Source organism: Lemur catta, chromosome 5 (genome assembly GCF_020740605.2).
Source record: "Lemur catta isolate mLemCat1 chromosome 5, mLemCat1.pri, whole genome shotgun sequence".
In the NCBI taxonomy this organism is placed as follows: domain Eukaryota; kingdom Metazoa; phylum Chordata; class Mammalia; order Primates; family Lemuridae; genus Lemur; species Lemur catta.
In genome coordinates, this window is record NC_059132.1 from 2,917,852 (window position 1) to 2,935,916 (window position 18,065).

Here is an 18,065-nt window from a genome sequence, read left to right on the forward strand (position 1 = left end):
CATCCTGCGAGGGCCTCCGCGTGGGAACAAAAACAAGTGCTGCCCGGGAACGGCGCGACGGAGCCTTAACGAGAGCCCAGTAATTACTGGAAGGCCCCGGCCGGGACCCCGACCTGGGGCGGGGCGGAGCGGGGGGCCGTTTCCTGTGTCAGTTTGGCCCTGCGGGGTCCCCCAGGAGGACGCAAAGACGCCCGGGGCCTGCAGACCTCGGCTCCCGCGCTCGGAGCTCTGTGGCCTTGGACAAGGTGCTTGTGAATCCTCTCCTTGCCTGTGTCTGTGAAATGGGACAACAGTCTTGCCGAGGCCGGGGGACGCAGGGTGCCCGGGTGAGCAAGCCTCACCTGCAGAGTTGCTCGTTCCTGGCTGATCCTGGTTCTGCCAGGGCCCTGCTGTGTGGCCTGGGCAAGTCACTTCACCTCTCTGATTCAAGCTCCCTCACCTGGACAGGGCCGGGATGCTCGCTCTGCAGGGCTGTGAGGAGGATTTGGTGAAATGCCACGCATGGGCTCCTTCACCCACATGACATCGTTCCACTGCTGCTTCCCAGCGCGGGTCGTGTGTCGTGTGGTTCCTGTTGCTTTTGTACCTGAACAAAGGTGGCAGGTGCCTCTGAGTCTCACGCAGGGACGGTTTTGCCTCTGTGCTGTGCTGGTCTGGGGAGCAGAGAGCTGGACACATGTCCCATCGGGCACACGGGGACTCACGGGCCTCTCTTCCTGGCGCGGGAGCCCAGCACCACCCAGACCCAGGCTGAGGCCTGAGCTGGCAGCAGGACCAAGTGCTTCTGTCCCAGGCTGGGCCACGAGAAGCAGCTTCCCGACTCAAGCTTGTGTGGAGGGTCGTCAGGACATGCTCCTGGTGGCCCAGCAAGGACGTGGGTCCTCTGGCCAATGCCCTGGCCTGAAAGATGTGCCCCCCCAAGCTGACTGGCACACAGGCAAGGGCTCTCTGCTGCCACTGTTCACAGGTGGCCCCTGCAGACATTTCTCACTGTTTTCCCTATTGACTGATACCATGGATTTAGCGTCTAGCCAGAAAGGTCCCATGTCCACTCCCGTTTCTAATCAGGAGCCAGGGAAAGTGGAGGCCCCGGACGCCGTGAGACCCAGGCCGTGGTCAGCAGTGTGGCGAGAGGGGCCGGGCTGGGGCCTAGTGCCAACGTCAGACCTACTCTGAAGCCACCATGTGTGGTCCGGCGTCATGGGTTAGTCCTGGCTGCCCCCTGACTGCTGTGAGGGTGGAGTGTCAGGACTGTCCTCAGAGGAATGTGCCCCCACCTCCCTTCTGGCTTCTCTGGGTCAGGCCCTCTGCCTGCTACCTGGCCTTGAGTCCTGGCAGTGACCCGTACGGCCACCAGGAGAGCCCCCCACTCGGGCCCTCTGGGCAAGGCACCGAGGGAGCAGCAGGTGCCGCCTCGGAGGGTGGGGTCTCCTTTGCTGGCTCACCACGGCATCCCCAGGGCCCACGGCAGGGCTTGGCCTGGAGGGCTCAGGGAAGGTGTGCGAGAACAGCGCTCAGGGTCTGACGAGGGTGATGGCCCTGTAGGCACAGGATGGCTGGTCCCAGTGGGCACGGTGCTCTGGCTGGTGCGTGTGCAGGTGCAGGTGCACTGGGAGAGGGCACCTTGCCCAAGACAGTGTGGTCATGGAAGGCTTCCTGGAGGAGGTGTAGGGAATGTCTAAGAACAGAGACCTGCAAGGTTGAGCAGGACTACAATAAGTGGCAATGGTAGTGTGTTCTGGTGAGGAACTGGCACATGCAGAGGCCTGAAAGCAAGACACGAGTGGCCGAACAGAGCCAGTCTGGGTGGGGGGAGTGCGGGGCGGGGGGAGGTTGGAGAGGGGGACCAGCCCTTCTCCCTTCCCAGGACGGCTGGGGTGCCGGGGTGCCGGGAGGCAGCTGTTGCACTTCCGTGGGCCTCGGCTTGCTCAGCTACGAAGTGGGGCCGCCAACAGCACCACCTGGAGCTGTGCTGGGGGAAAGCCGGGGTGTGCGTGTCCGTGTGCCATGCAGGCTGAGCAGGCGGTGGGAGAGGTTTGGGGTGCTGCCCTTTGAGAAGCCCTGGGGTGACCGGGACGCACATGCAGGGGCACAGGGGAGTTCAGGTGGGGGTCCCCGGAAAGAGGCGTCCCTAGGTGTAACCTCAGGGAAGCCGCCGACATCCTCCCAGGTGTGCGCACCTGCCCCTGCTGACACCCTGGAGGGGCCGTCAGTGACTCGAGCACTGTGAGCTCAGAGAAGGTTCCTCGAAGTCATCCCGGTGCCGCTGAGGGGCCCTCCCTCTGGAGGGTGTGGCCGCAGGGCCAAGTGTACCTTCTCCTGCGGTGTAGACGCCTCCTCGGGGTGGGAACCCGTAGCCGGAGGAGCCCCCCAGGTTTCAATTATGCACCCGGCCCTGGCTGCGCCGTTTGACTGACAGCTCATTACCCCGCTGCCATTTTGGGGCAGTGGAATTTAATCTCCCAGATGGGAAGCAAATCAATTTGCCCGTCCGCCGCAGCTGAGCCTGCTTGAACTCCACTCTAATTTATTCTCGCAAGCTTAGGAAGGCTTGTTGTTTCCAGGTACAGAAATATCAGGTTTCACAGCCAGTCTGGCCAGGGAGCATCGGTGCCGGGAGGGTCACGCTGGGGGCCAACTGGGCGAGCAGTGGTCAGCAGGGGGTACCGTCACCTGCGTCAGGGGAGCTGGGGCTCCCACCCAGCACAGGCCGGGGGGTGGCAGGGTGTGTGTGGGAATGCGGGTGGTGTGACGCCCAGCGCTGCAGGGGTGAAGGTGGCCCGCCCGAGTGTGACGCCCAGCGCTGCAGGGGTGAAGGTGGCCTGCCCGAGTGTGACGCCCAGAGCTGCAGGGGTGAAGGTGGCCTGCCCGAGGGCTCCCAACGGGAGACCCCAACCTGCAAGGCAAACCCGGTGGCTTGCACGTGCTCTCGGGCTGACTTACTCCGCACAGCGATCACCGCTCGGTTTCAGGGATTTGAACATAACATTTGGGGTGCTGTTCTGGGACTCTGAGCTTGTTGCCCTCACTAAAGTGCAGTTATAAACCTGAAGCCAAGGTGGTCCTTGAACCTGTGACATTGGGACCGTTTTGCTCCTCTGCCCAGCAGGCCGGGCAGGGAGCTGCTTCGCCAGGGAGCACGTGCCTGCGGGGTGTGGGTGGCGTGGTGCGTGGTGTGGTATGTGGTACGTGGCATGGTGTGGGTGGCTGGGTGCATGGCGTGGTGCGTGGCTGCTGAGTCCCTCGGCAGACTGGGGGAAGCCCAGGTGCCCTGTTCTAAATTCTCTAAAGGGACTGTGAGCAAAAGATCTGCGGACAATTCTGGGCATGTTGTAGGCAGCGCGGGCGGAGGGGGCCTCTTGAGGACAAATTTCGGCTGTGTTTTGTGGGAAACAGTCCCGGCGGCTTTCTGCTCCAGCTGAAAGGATGCTCGTCTGCCCGCCCCGCAGCCCTGCACTCCGGCAACACGGAGGACACTGCAGTCGTGTCTCGTGCACCTGAGTGCGGGGCTGGGCGTGGGGCGCGTGTGGCGGGGTGGGGGTCCCTGGCGGGGGTCCCGGGCGGGCTGCCTGCAGAGCGAGCGTTTCTAACATGCTCTCGCTCCCTGGGTCTGGCAAAGCGCGAGCTGGGCTGGTTCCAGGGGTCAGGGAGAGGCCAGTCTGTTTGCACACCTTTGCCGAGGGGCTCGGAGGGCGGACGGCGAGGATTAATGGACGGAGTTGCCGCCTCGCCTGTCAGGAGGCTCCTGCGGTATTGTCTTGGTATCAGGGCAAACACAACAGTTTAGGCTATAAATAGACGAGAAGCCAAAGAAAGGGTGGCCCGCCCCTTGCCATTGAGGTTTCCCTTTCTTCGCAGCCAGCAGTGGGCCCCAGGGGCCCCTCCCCAGCCCAGCGCCTTCGGGGGCAGCGCCAAGGTGGCACCAAGGCCAGCTCCCAAGGTCACGTTGTCCAGGGGCAGCCCGCGGCAAAAATGAAACATCACAATTGCTAATGAATAAATTGGACAAGCCATGCCCCCAGGACCAGGTGGGGTGACCGACGGGGTGGCCTTGACAAGCGGGGAACAAGAGGCTGCCCTGTACCTGGCACGACGGGCCGGCCAGGGCTCCCACCCCCCGAGGAGGCCTGGCCGCCTGGGACTGGCAGGGCAGGACCCTGGGCAGGAAACAGAAGCTACTGCCCATCTCTGTCCTCCTTTTCTGTTTTCGCCTTAGCGCAAGCCAGTTTCTCGTCAGGCCTGGCTGCAGCTGTGCCCGAATGCTCCGGACCCTGAGTGGGAGGGAGGGGTCCTGCCACACAGACAGATCCGTGGATGCACAGCTCCAAAAGCGGGGTGGAGGCTGGGGAGCAGGGGCCTGGGCTGGAGAGGGGAGGGAGGGGGGTGCAGGCCTGAGGTCCTCAACACAGGGGCTGAGGGGCCTGTGTGCCAGCTTGCCACTTACCACCCGTCACCTTGCCCTCTTGGCCTAGAAGATTCCAACCTTTCCTGCAAAGTCCAGCACTGGGTTATCGGTTCGAATCACTAGGTTAGCAGTGAGCTGAACTCCCTGCTCTGAGCCCCTGCCTGTTCAGTGGGCCCTTCTTCTGGATCCCTCGCTTGCTGGACAGAAGCATTGTCTCACTTGCCTACATAGGAGGCTCCTAATCTGAGTCCTCGTTCATAGAAAGCACTCAGTAAGTCCTTTGTCACCACTGGGTTACTTTAAATGCATGTTGCCACTGATCTGCCATCCAGCAGGTCTGGATCAGGGCCCCGGGGCTGGCGAGTAGGCACGACGCCCTCACTGAAGAACAAATGCTGGGATGGACGCCAGAGGAGAACTCAGCTCCAGGGAGGCAGGAGAGCTTGGGCTGTAGAGTCAGACGGAGCTGGTTCCAGATCCCAGCTCCGCCGTTGCTGTGTGACCTTGGGGAACACACTTCACCTGTGCCACAGTTTCCTCATCTGTAAAATGGGCACGGTGCCGTCTGCCTCACAGAGTAGCCATGAGAAGCCAAGCAAATGACCTCAGCAGAGTGCATGCACATGTGCGCACACCCGGTGGTTGTTACTGTCAGTTTAGTCCCAGTTGGAGCCATAGCGCGGTGTTAGATCTCAGATGTCACTTACAGGGGCCGTGGAGGAGCCCTGAGAAATCACCTGATTACGCAGCGCAGAGCCCAGCTGCCGAGGGCAGGGGGACTGGGTGCTGTCTGCCTAGTCCCACTGTCGTCACAGGGCTACCCGGCCCCGAGGTGGGGGTGCAGTTGGGGCCACTCGGTACAGTGACAGCAGGAAGGGGTGGCTGACTGCCCGGTGCTCGCTACACCTGCCTCTCACACAGCTCACGGTGGGGAGGGCTGGACGGGGGAGCAGCACTTACTCTCCAGAACCTGCATGATTTTTCCCCTCACAAAATAATCCCAATTTGGTAAGTTTTACTAACCCCATACTTGTCTTTTGACACGTGTGGAAATGCATGGGTGCATTTCAAGAGGTTCCTTACAGTTGCACCAAATTTTTTTTAGAGTAAGGAGCTTCCCCCCTTCCAAACACGAGGCTGACATCAGAGAACAATTTTTGATCCAGTTTTAAAAACGCACTGGGTGGTTCAGAGACGGTGGGGATCCCAGGCGGCTGGTTGGCTCTTTCCCCCGGTTTCACCAAAAGGAATTTCTTCATCGCGCTCACATCGCAGGGGCACGACGCACGCCGGATTATTCGAAGTGTGGAAACATTCAGGTGATTATGGCAAATAATTCATGCAAACCCTGGCAGACGCAGTTTATTCTTTCGTGCCGTCACAGGGAAGGGCAGAAACCGGCTGCGCTTGTCTCTCCCTACTCCCAATCCTCTTAGCGACATCTAGCGGAGGATCTTTGAAAGACACAGCACTGCTGCCGCGAGGTTCCTCCCAAGGTAAGGAAATACCCAGTTCACCAAGAAGCCGCTTCAACCTGGGCTCCAGCCAAGTGTCCATCTGCGTTCTGGTCTCCAAGTCAGAAACACCACTGAGGCCGGATGGCCCCTCTGTTGCTGCTGACTGCAGCGTGCCAGCGGGGACCCTGCATCGTGGTGGCCAGCAGCTCTGTGTTTCAGTGTGGCTGTCACTAGCCGTGCGATCACCTCTCAGCCTCAGTGTTCTCAGCTGCAAAACTTTCCTAATAACAAGACCTGCCCTATGGGGTAACTGCAAGGACCACATGAAACGATGCCCGTAAGGGGCCAGCCCCGTGCCTGCCACGCGGAGAGTGAGCACCAGCATTAGCAGGTGACAGGGGCCTGTCTGCCACCACCCTCCCTGCACACGGCGGGCTCCGCCTGGACAAACAGTGCTGTTGCGCGGATGGCGGCACAGTGGGGCTTGTCCAAGCAAAGAGGTGCTGGCATCTATGAAATGGTGTCATTTTAAGATGTGTCGTCTTGCAAAGATAATGCTAAGCTTTCTCTCCCCCTCCCTCTGCCCCCTCTCCCTAGTTCCTCTTTTCAAACTCCAATCAAGAAATGGGAATTCATAACCTGGACCCAGCAAAAGTCTTGGAAAAAGAAATTTTAAAAGTCTTAATAGCACCTTATGTTCAGAAGACATTTGGAAAAATCATCTTTCCAGTTTGAGTTGGAAGTATCGGTTACCTTTTCATTGGAAAGCTTGGTTGTGCAATGGTCTGGCACCTTCTGTTTTTGTCTTCATTAGACACAGCCTGCAAGGGGAAAACGATCCTTCGCGTTCGCCGTGATGTGCGATGCACTGCGTGTTTCCCCCTGGTTGAAGCCTGCGGTGGAAGACGTCTTAAAGAGACGGAAGGCATCTTCCGTGCATTTGAGGCAAATGTAGATTAAGGGGCAAGTGCCCTTTGAAGCAAAAAGGGTCCCTGTTTTGCTAATATATTTCAGCTACTCTGGCCTGGCTGGAACTTCCTCAACCATCCACATCCCTCAGCCGCCTGGGGGTGCGAAGGCATGTGAACGCTGGCGGCACGTCCCGGGAGGCCTTGGCGGTGGCAGTTTGCCCTTGCCAAGCTCCCGGCACCCTTCTGCCGGGGGTTCTGTCCTGCAGGGATGACAGGTCTGACAGCCCCAACAGAGGACGTGAGGCTTCTGCGGCTCCACCCAGCGAGTGGCCAAGGTGCCCAGCCCCGCCACGAGCCAGAGAGTCGGGAGGGGACAAAGTAGGAGAGAGCTGGGCTCAGAGTCTGAAGCCGTGGGCTCCAGACCAGCCCGCCACCTGCCACCTGCATGGCTTTGGGTACATTCCCTCCCTCATCTGTGAAATGGAGGTAACACCCCTGGCCCAATGGTCGTAAGACTGAAAGGAGAGACTTTACAAGAATTTGCTCCACAAACCATTGGGGGCCAGAAGATGGCGCGCGCCCACTCAGACCTCCGGGGAGCCTCCTGGGGGTGGGCTGCCGGCCCCCACATCCTGGGACTGGAGAAGCCGACTCAGGGCCCACGACTCACAGGCACAATAACTGGAAATGCCAGTCACAACAAGTTTAACATTTTACTAAATCAATTCACACAAATTCCAAATTGCAAATATAATTAAGGACACCAGCTTCTGCTTCACCTTTTAAATCTTTCATTTTCAAATTCATCATTAAGACAAAAAGTAAACAAAATTAGGTCTGTTGCAAATTCATGATTTTTCTTCTGAGAAAACAGAAAGAACATTAGAGTAAAAAGAACGCCACTGGGTGTACAAGAAAGCACCACGACACAGGATTACGGACGGGCTTCCTGGCTTCTGCGACACGTAAGAGACACTGTTCTCGCCACTGCTGTGCGTCAGTCGGGATTTCATTAAAATAAAACTATAAAATCTCCTAGGTTACGCTAAGTCAGACACGGTCTGGAACACAGTGCTTAACAACAGTAATGCCAACTATCAGTGCTAACGTAAAAACATCTTAGAAAGTCAAAAACAATTAAACTGGAAACCAAAACCTTATTTTCCCTAGATGAGCAAAATTGAAAATGAAAGGGTTCCCGCCTCCCAGCAGGAGTGAAGGGGATTTTTTTTTTCCTTTTTTTCTTTCGAATTGGAGGCGGGGGGGGGGGGGCGAGGGGGCGCGTGGGCTGCCTCTGCGGGTCCTCGGCCTAGTTGGCGTCGAGCTTGGCCATCTCCTGCACGTAGATGCCTATACTCTCGCTGTCGAAAAGCACAAAGTACACCGTTTTGATTGAAGAGGACATCGTGGACACAAAGTAGCTGGAGATGGCCTTCAGAATCAGCTGGGCTGCCGTCTGCTTCGGAAAGCCGTTCCTGCGGGAGAGAAGACAGGCGCTCAGCACGCAGGGCGACCACCGTGGCCCCGGGACCTGCCCTCCCCTGAGCCGCCTCCCTCGCAGGAAGCCCTGGAGGCTGCGTGGGCCACAGCGGCCTCCTGCCGGTCACAGCGTCCACTGGGCCCTGCGGCTGCTTGGGCACCAGTGGGAGAGAGCCCCGTGCCAGGCACGCGGGCCAGACACTGGGCAGAGAGCCGCGACCCTCTGTGCCTGGACAAGAAGGCGTCCAGGAAGTTTTCTCAAAGGCAACCAGCGAGCAGACGGGACCCTGTTCTGCAGGGTGTGTGAAGCCCCCAAGGGCAGCACAAACACCTGTACTTTTCCCCGTCATCCCTGCAACTAGCACAGAGCCTGAGCCACAGCCCAGACTCCGTGCTCCACTGCGGGCCAGCCCCGGGCACGCAGGAGGCTCTCTGGGAGGCACTGAGCTCTGTCCACACCTGCAGAAGGGTTATGCCCTTGACGCCGGCCTTTAGCCTTCCTGGGTACAGGGGCTGCTGCCTGGGCATCCACCCCCAACGTGCACCCGCTTGTACCGCCCCATGGCCCAGGTGCCAGGGAAGAACTCCGGGCCGAGTGGGCTCTTCAACTCAGGGCTGTCATCAAGCCTCCAAGCCAAGTGTATTTGGATTCACACACGTTTCTGTTTAAAGTAAATGCCATGTGGCAGTTTTTGGAATCGGCCTCGGGACTCCAGATTCTGCAATCACACCTGGCGGGACTGGCGCTTGCTGCTCCGCGTGGGGTGCCGTGCCGCCCCTGGGCCACACTGCGCGTGGCAGCCGGCCTGGGCTGGTGGAACACGTGTGGATTCGAATCCCTCACTGACCCCGTTTTGCAGTTAAGGATGCTGGGGTGAGAGCGTGGCCAGCGACCATGCGGACCTCTCTCTCTGCCGGCGGGTCTCGCTGTCGGTCTGCCCGAGCAGGGCGTGTCCACATCCAGGGTGCTGGGCCAGCCTGCCTGGTGCTCACCCTTGGGTGGGTGCCTGCTGCCAGGCGGAGAGGTTTCCAGACACGCAGGGCGGGGGTTTCTTACAACACTCTAAGCCTCGCTGTGTGCCCGTGGGTTTTGAACCACATGGCTGGTCCACTGGAGAGCCACACGCGGTCCACTGTTGTCAGCACCCGGAGCATTCCATAGCCACAGGAAAAAGCTGTGCTTGTGACTCGCTTTTCATGAAATGTGGCTTCGCCCAGCTTGATGATGGTGACCTAGGGACTTCTGGACGTTTCAGGAATGGAGCTCATTCTTAGAGGACAAGGGTGTCCCCCAGGGCATGTGGCCCGTACATGACCCTGCCGCTGCGAGGAATGGGACGTTCTGGCTGGAAAGGTGTTGGACACACACGGCTTCCCCGCAAGGAAAGCCTGGTGGCTCCAGACCGACAGGTGAGCCAGGCCGGAGGGTGGCAGGGACAGTGAAGGAAGAGGGCTCTCACGGGGTGGGCAGACTGCTCCCCAGCACCGGGGCCCTTCACGGAGCTGGAAGCTCAGCCCACAGCTGGCACAGCTGTCTGGACTTTTTTCACAGGAGTCAGGAAGCACAGAGGATGGGTTATCCAGAACAAGACACACATCGGGAATTGCTGGAGGTGGTAAACTTGACCTTCCGTTTTTGGGAGGCATCTTCCCAGAGGTGCAGGCTGCTTCCAGCTGTGGACTGGGCTCCCAGGTCCTGCTGCGGCCCGCACGTGAGCCAAAGGGACTCCAGGGGCTTCTGGAGCGAGCAGAGCCCGGTCTGTGGCCGTGAGCTGGAAGCACGGGGCTGAGCAAAGCTGTGAGGAGCTGCTCCCTCCATGTGAAGCCCAAGACCAGGCTCTGCCAACTGCAGGCTCCCGGCAAAGGAGGATGCCTGGCTCAGCCTCACACCCGCACAGGTGAGCCGGGCTGAGGTGAGGGCCTACGGAACTGCCACACGTGGCAGTCTGCCATGTGGCCTGCTGGTCACAGCCCATCTCCTGCTGTGTCTGCCCCATGGGACAGCACTTCTGGAGCCGCCATAATCCCATCCTGCTGCAGCTGGTCTGTGCAGGCCACTGCATTGCCAACACTTAGGGACGTCCAGCTCAAGCTGGGTGGGACGTGGCCTGGTGCAGACATACCGTGCGTGGCCCTGGCCCTGCTGACTGGGAGGCCCCAAGGGGTCTCCTTGGAGCACCAAGTTTGCCAGTCACCCCTGCCTGTGACCAGTGCTTTCTGACACAGACCCGCCCTGCCCCCCCAATGGCTTTCCATGCCTCTGCCCTGGACCCTTGAAAAAGGGCATGTGACTTTTGGGGGCATGTCCTGTTACTCCACTTCAGTGGTTCTCAGACTTTTTAGTCTGCATCAGAATGCTGGCGGGCTCGTCAACCCATGGAGAGCTGGGCTCCACCAGAGCAGCTGATTCCACAGGGTCTAGCGGTTACTCTTCAGCAACCACTGCTGTACGTGGCCGGCATGGACTTTCTAACCTGAGCTTGTGGGGTGGGCCCAACAGTTAAGGAGCTGTGGGTGAGGGAGAAAGGCAGGGGTCAAAGGTTTCAGACCTGCAGCGACCGCACCTGCACCCCCTCCTGTTAGTGGAGAGCGGGCTGTTCTGCCAGGTGCGCCTGGCCTCGTCCTTCAGGTTGCTGGGGGTGGACTCAACTCTGGATTTGTTCCTAGGAAAACCCTCTGTTGACAAACCCACCTCTCTGTCCTAGGAAGCCACAGCCTGAGGAAGAAACCCCACCCCGGGACTGTGGCTGCCCGGACCACGCAGGCTTCCCGCAAGGAAAGGGGAAGGTAACGGCTCCTGATGTTTCCAAGTGGGGCCCCAAATGCTGCCTGGTTGCCACCGGTAGCAAGTTAGAATGTCCGTAACGAAATGGAATGTGTAAGAAGGTGCCCTCGCACGGGGGCTTCACCCACAGCCCTGCACCCTACAGCCGGGCGCAGCTGCAGCAGGCGCAGGGTCTACGCAGGCCCGTCCCCGCCTCTCCACGGCGGAGCAGCAGAGCGGTTAGGAGCTCGGGATGGAGTGTTGGACAGGACGGTGTGAGTGAGCACCAGGGCGTGGCACACAGAGGCCTCAGCCAAGAGGAGCCTCCCATAAAGCGGGTGGTCTGGAAGCGTCTTTCTAAAGGCTTGTGCAGGGGAAAACTGCCTCCCCCGCCCCAGTCCCCATGACAACTGTGACTGCTGTTGTCACCGCGGTTATACTGTGCTAACAACATTGGTCTCAAGCCCCAGAGTGCTACCGTCCAATCTGCAATGCCCAGTCCTCACGGAGGGCTGCTGGCCGCGACCGTCGGCTCGCAGGGTGGGCAACACTGAGCTCTGGCGCGGGGCTGATGGCTCTCGGGCACCTGCTTGCCTGCTGGCACCTCGCTGATCTGGCCTCTGGGCTCACCTGCTGGTCGCATAGCCACAGCCCTCAGAACAGCCATTCCTGCCCGGCCCAGTCTCTGTGCCTTCGGTCCCATCTCAGGCCTGCTGCCTCTGTGACAGTCACTCTGTCCCGCAGCTGGACCGTCTGCCTTTCTGGCCAGACCAGAGCCACAGAGCGAGAGGGGTTAAGTAAGGGCTTCCGCACTAGAGTCAGATTTGTGTTTGAATCCCGGCTGCCTCGGGGCAGGGGCATTAACCTAAGCCTTAGCTGCTTCCACTGGACACAGGGTACACGTGATGGTGGCAATGACGAGGTTGTCACTGCTGCAGTTGCCCTCAGTCCCCACACCTTGACCCATGGGTGCTCCGTGTTTCCACTGTCACCTGTGCCTGTGTTTACGCCACGTGTTTCCCACCCCACGGGACTGGGACCTTGGCCACTCTACCCCCCATCTCGGGCCTTCCCTCTAACAGACTGAAGAGATGTCTGAGCTTCCCCTGAAGTCAGTCCAGCTGTGTCTGTCGTGGCCTTTCCCCCGAGTCCTGGGCCTCAGTTTCTCCAGGCCAGTGCAAGGGGACCCCATGGGCATCTCAGTCAGGTGCCTCTTGGGTGAGCCTGCTCAGTGAGGGCCGGGGGCACACACATCGGACAATCGTCCCCATCCCCTCTGGCTGTGCAGGGGTTCTGGGTTCCCAAGGGCTGCACCCCAGAAAAGGGGTGAAGTTCCTCCAGCTCCGCTGAGCTCTTGCCACGTGCCCTGCTGCTGCGCCAGGCCAGGCCGGCATGCAGGGAACCCAGGCAGCCTGCCTGGGGGAGACAGGCTGCAAGCTTGCCCCTGCCACGAGCAGAGATGGAGTCCAGGTGGACTCTGGCTTTCCTGCTGGGCCAGTCCCCCAGGCTCCTTGTCTCGGCTGGTAGGGGACAGGCAGGGCCAGGTGTCTTGGGAGCTTGGGTGATGCAGGGAAAATGCCTGTCACTCAGCGTGTGGACCCTCTTTTCCAGGGTTAGGCCCCCCTCGCACTGTGCAGCTCCTGGGCCTTTGAGAAACTGCCTGTTTGAAGTTGCCCCAGCCCGAGGCCACTCGATCCAGAAGACGCAACCGTCAGGATCCCGAGCGGAGGGCAACAGCGTGCAGGAGGCGAGTATACAGAAGGGCTGCTGCTGTCTCCCTGCGGGGCTCCCGGGCGTTGGGGAATGAGCTATTGCCCCCCCGTGAGGCCCCTGCCGGGTGAGGGCTGTGTGCAGGGCACTCGGCAGGGCAGCCCTGTGGGGGGCTGGGGTTCCCTGTGCCCACTATCCAACCCTGAAGGCCGGGGCGGTAGACCGTGCCTTTGGGAGAGGTAAGGAGCGCTCTCCTCTCAGGCTTTAGCACCGCGCCTGGGGCTCGAGGAGTACCCACAACGGGCAGCTTGAAAAAAACTAGCTTTCCTTTTAAGCTCATAAATCTAAGGAAAGTTTAATCAAAACCCCAAACTAGCTGTTCCCTGTGTCCTGGCCCACTGGAGCAGGGTCACTTTCCTAATGTCAAGCAGAGCTGAGAGCACACCCGTAAATACTGTGACCCGAATGGCTGAGGACAGGATGTCCAGATGCGGTTTCCCGAGGCCAGGGTCACACGGTGAGGTCGCCTCCGTCCCCAGCCCGGGCGATGGGCTGGAGGGAGCCGTTATACGGCGGGGGGGGGGGGGGGGGGGTGGTCCCCCTCCACGCGGCCTGTGCCCTGGGCCGCAGCTCAGAGAAAGTGATCCCGGGGCCCTTCCCCCACGTGTTCGCATTTATATTGTTTTAATTCCGACCCCACTTTCATGCCGGAGACACTGGATGCCACAAACAAGCTGTTTTATTTCCCCTCTTAAAACCCACGGTGATTTACTGGCGGGCTCTGGTGTAATCCCATTTTTACTCATGAAAGAGAGGGCAGCTGTTTACACGGCGCAGTGGGGCGAGGTCTGCCCAGCAGATGTGGCCCGGGTCGCCGTGCACAGGTGCTGCCTTCGGCGTTTTGCCCCCTTTAAAGCTTTCAATTGATTATTTTTTAAAACTTTTGACTCCATGAAAAATGTAAATAAGTTTATAATAACAGATGCTCTTTTATAGGAATTACTTTTATGCTTCAATTAAAAATTTCCCAATAGTCATATGAAAGGGTGTGAAATTATTACCTCCAATAAAGTTTCCTATTGCCTCCCTCTTCGGAAGCACCTTTCATCAGAGTAGATCAAAGTGCATCCGAAGCACTAATTAACTGAGCCTCGGAGCCAGCTGTGAGGAAGGGCAGTCCCTACAGCCTTGCTTGATAAGGCGGGACAGAGAGGCTGATTCACTCACCACAGGTCACACAGCACAGCAACAGCGAACACACCATCTAAAGGAGGTGGGGGGCTGGGAAGGCAGGAGCAGCAGGGAGTACGGCTACTTAAGCTCTGATCAAGAGCACTTTGTGGAAAAAAGACAAAGGTCTTGAAGCCACCTTAGGAAAGGCCCTGGACCCTATGACAGCTCCAGGGGAAATTGAGTTTGCTCGTCCGTGCATGTCCTCTTAGAGCCTGCCGACATCCTGTCTATGTTACCTTTTGTTTTCAACATGCCTTTAAATGGTGTTAACTTTTAAAATGATGCTCTTTGCCAGGGACCAGCATAAAGCATGCTAACTGAACACGCAGATGGCAATCCAGAGTAGCACGTATGTGACCGGGAGTCCGTCAGCTCTCAGCTGGGCCCAACTGGTGGACCCCGCACTGTGGCGGTAAAGTCGAGCTCCAAGAGCCGTGGTGGCACGGGCATGGGACCTCCCTCTCCCCGTCCCACAGTCTGCAGGGAGGGGACGTGGCTGTGTCAGAGCTCCAGCGTCCTTGGCCAGTAGGCCAGCGGAGAGAGCCAGCTTGGAGAAGACGGAGGGACCTCGCTCACAGCAGCCCAGGGCAACCGGGACCTGCTCCCGCTGCCGTTTTGTCCGCGATGGAGGCTCCAGCGGACAAGGTTCTTGCCTGTAGTTGGGTCCTCTGGTGGGCCCTGCCAGTCCCATGGGACCTCCCTGGCCACAGAAAGCCTTGGGGTATGGTGGCAGTGCCCGTCTGCCTGTGGGCAAGGCCTTCTGCCAGAAGCCCACCCCGTGCTAGCTCTGCCCCCATCACTCGAGGTGTGGGACCTCGGTAATGGCACGAGGCAGAACTACAGGCCTAGGCTGAAAATGGAGAAATCCAGTCTCCATTGTCCTCGTGAGTTTGGAAGGGCCGTGCTCTGCAGAGAGCAGCTTTCCGCAAACCTAATGTGTGGTTCCAAGGACTGCGGCTCAGGCTCGCCCAGAGGACGGTACAGGCACTGGGGGCTCCCACCACACAGCCCTGCCGTTCTCGTGATGGGCAGAGCCCCCCAAAGACTCATGAGCTGGGATGGGAAGCCCCTGGTACAGTAGGTACTACTCTGTCCAAACCAAGCCCCCTGCCAGTACAACACCCCAGGCTGTGGCCCCTCTTGGGCCCAGGGTGCTAATAGCTGCAGGCTCGGAAGGCCGGTTTCCCTGGGCTTCAGTGCCCAGTCCAGATCCTGAGCCTTCCCGACGCCTTTGACTTAGACCCTGGTGACGTGCTTGGCCACAGTCTCAGGGGGGTGCTGCTCTGCACCATAGCAGACTTCTCAGCGCACTCTGCCTTCCAAGGGTTCCTTTAATTTCCAGAGCAACCCTGGACATTGCACGGAGCTTAACTTATGCACCACCATGCAGCTGGTTAATGGCTGAGCTAGGACCCAACTGCAGGCCTGACCCCCAGCCGGAGTGCGACGCTGCTCTGATAGGGCAGAACCTGCCGGGTTACTTGCTGGCATTTGTGGGTACAAAACGAGGGAGGTGGCTGGGGCCGGGGGGCTTGCAGCCGAGTCCTACCTGCATCGTCAGCTGTCAAAGGACTAGACTCCTCCAGTGGTGGCCGCTGGTGGATGTCAGGCTTAGGGGCAACTGTGCTGCTCCTGCAAACCTTGGTGGGTCCACCTGGGGATATTTCAGGGACGGGAGGTGGGGCAGGGCCCCGCCTGCCTCCTCATCACCTCACTCCCCATTCAGTTCCGCCAGGCCCATCGCTGCACTGGCAGGCCAGCGTGGGGTGCCCTGGACAGAAAGGCCAGGGGCAGAGGGATTTGCTCAACAAATGCTGTGGTTTGGGGATGGAACAGAGCTGCAGGCTTATTCTGGGAGGGCTGTGCTCTTCATCAGTGTAGTTGCAGCCCCCCCTCGCCATCCTCTCCACCATCTAAGCCTTAGTGCCCTGCAAAAAGCGCCGAGGGCCCCAAGACATCACGGGCTGTGATGACATCTGTCACAATTGAGGTTTTATAGCGGCCTTGGGCCTCCCTCTCTCTTCCAGTGCCCGTCACCATTGTTTGATGTGTGCATTCTTATTCCAGGCTTCTGGTCGTCTTGGCTAAGGCGGCCCCAGGGGGCCGTGCAGAGGGAGGGCTCCACAGCTCGGGGCCGGCGTGCCGACAGACAGCCACGACCCGCGCCGTGGCCCTTACCTGCCACTGCCGATGGATGGAAAGGCGATGGATTTCAGCTTCTTGTCATCCGCCAGGGCCAAGCAGTTTTTCACCGTCTTTTCCAGAAGTTCCTCACACTTGTCTGCACCCCAGACTGGGCTATTACAGTGGATCACGAACTTGGCAGGGAGGCCGTGGCCTGCACTGACAGCAGCTGGAGGGGACAAGACAGAAATAGTGAGCCCTGTTTCCTCAGCAAAGCACACGTCACACGATGCCAAACACAGACCCCCACTGCTCCCGTGGTACATTCCTGCTGTGCTGTGAGCCCAGTGTGGGCCTGAGCCGGAAACTGCTCCTCAGCTAGAGGGGCCGCCCAGCCACGACCCAGCCCTGGGCAGTCGGCATTGGGATGTGTCACCCCCGGGACCTTCACCCCAGGACTGCAGTGAGCCCTCTCTCTGCCTCCAGGAAGCGCCCAGGGTGCCCCAGCCGGCAGGGCCCTTGCCTCACTGTGGCGGGCTGGTTACCGCGTCACGGTAATGGCCTTTCTGGGTCTCCAACCCCCTTTCTTCAAGTGGATTGGAACCCACTTCAGGACAAAGCTATTAGGACAGCAACCCGCCCAGCCTCTCTGCTGCAGTCGTCCTCTCCCTGCGGGGGACGGCCCCACTGTGTGACTCACTGATCCAGTTTACGGTGGGAGAAAGAGTTTTTTTTTTTTATGGAACTATTGTCTTTTCCTAGGAGAGGAGCCATTTTCCAGCTACACATCTCCACAGAGGATCTGCCTTTCCTTTGTCATTTCTGACACGAGCCTCAGCTCTGCCCTGCCGCAGGAACTGTAATCCACCTGCCCTGTGTTTCTCAGATCCCTAAGATGCTCTGCAGTGAAGAAGGTTCTGGAACCTGGGGTGTGGCGAGCACTGCATGCTGCAATTCTGTGCAGAAGCACGAAGCCTCCGCACCACTGCTACAGCGGGACACCCTCACTTCGGGATTTCTGACATCCATTTTTTTGAGGACTGTTAGCACCGTCCTAGGGTAAGAATTGTTAAGGTCGTGTCACTCGTAGCTGCTGGAGCAGGAGTGATTTGTGGGCAGTGTCTCATGATACAGCAGGAAAAGCTCTGGACTGAGTTTGGACTCTGCTTAGTGAGTGGGGTTGAGAACTGGGGGCTCAAGTGCTGATGTACAGAAACTTGAGCTTGGGGGTCCTTTTGCAGTTCACAGGCATGATGCCTGGGTTTGCACGCTCGTGTGAGACGTGCCTCCCTGAACCTTGTTATGACATTGGCACAGTACCAGTCTGACATGAGGAAAAAAGAAACCTGAGATTGGGGAGTTAAATCCACTGGTTTGTCCACAGGAGAAGTCACCACTAAACTATGCGTGGAAAAAGACTGGAAAGAACCATGTTAATAGTGATTACTTTGGGCAGTGGGGCAAGGGTATGTTTTACTCTCTTCTTTCCACTTTTTAAAATATTTGAGAACATTTTCTAAAATATCTCTTAAAATCAAGAATAAAACATGTTATTAAAACAAGCAAAAATATCTTGAACCATGCTCAAGCTAATGAGTTTGCATCAGCGGTGGCTGAGGTTCCCTAAGCAGAGTTCGGTGTACGGTGGCACCAGGCCACCTCCCATCAGCCTGTGTGCCGAGGGTCACCAAGGGGCTGAGGCTGGAGCACTGGTGGGAAAGGACTTGGGGGGCTGGTCAGACAGGTGCTGGGGAAAGGCCGGCTGCCCCTGGCCAGGTAGTTAACAGTGTGTGTACCCGGCCTCGTACAGTGTGGAACTGCCTGGAAGAACTCTGTAATTAGTGCCCCCATGTCATGCCCCCTTGCCGACAAAACACAAGTGGCAGAGCAGAGGTCAAAGGCACAGGTCAGCAAAGGGAATTGCTACTGGGCCCTGAGACTAGCCTGGCATGGGGTGTCTGGGGCAAGGTCTGGGGGACCCT

At 58.7% G+C, this 18,065-nt stretch overlaps 1 protein-coding gene and 1 non-coding gene across 6 annotated transcripts in view; one reads left to right on the plus strand and one right to left on the minus strand.

Annotated features, from left to right (window-relative positions):
• Positions 1-7,467: 7,467 nt before the first annotated feature.
• The window catches only part of LOC123637794 (core histone macro-H2A.1), a 61,815-nt gene continuing 51,217 nt past the window's right edge, over positions 7,468-18,065 (minus strand). For all 5 annotated transcript variants that reach the window (XM_045550836.1, XM_045550840.1, XM_045550838.1 and 2 more), the window contains exons 8-9: positions 16,138-16,312; positions 7,468-8,248 (exon numbers count right to left, since the gene is read on the minus strand). In XM_045550836.1, the coding sequence (XP_045406792.1) occupies positions 8,083-8,248; positions 16,138-16,312 (341 nt within the window). In that variant the 3' untranslated portion in view covers positions 7,468-8,082. The remainder of the gene's footprint in view (positions 8,249-16,137; positions 16,313-18,065) is intronic.
• On the plus strand, positions 17,313-17,413 carry LOC123639087. The gene has a single exon (XR_006735650.1). It is a non-coding gene; the product is annotated as a small nucleolar RNA U13 (small nucleolar RNA).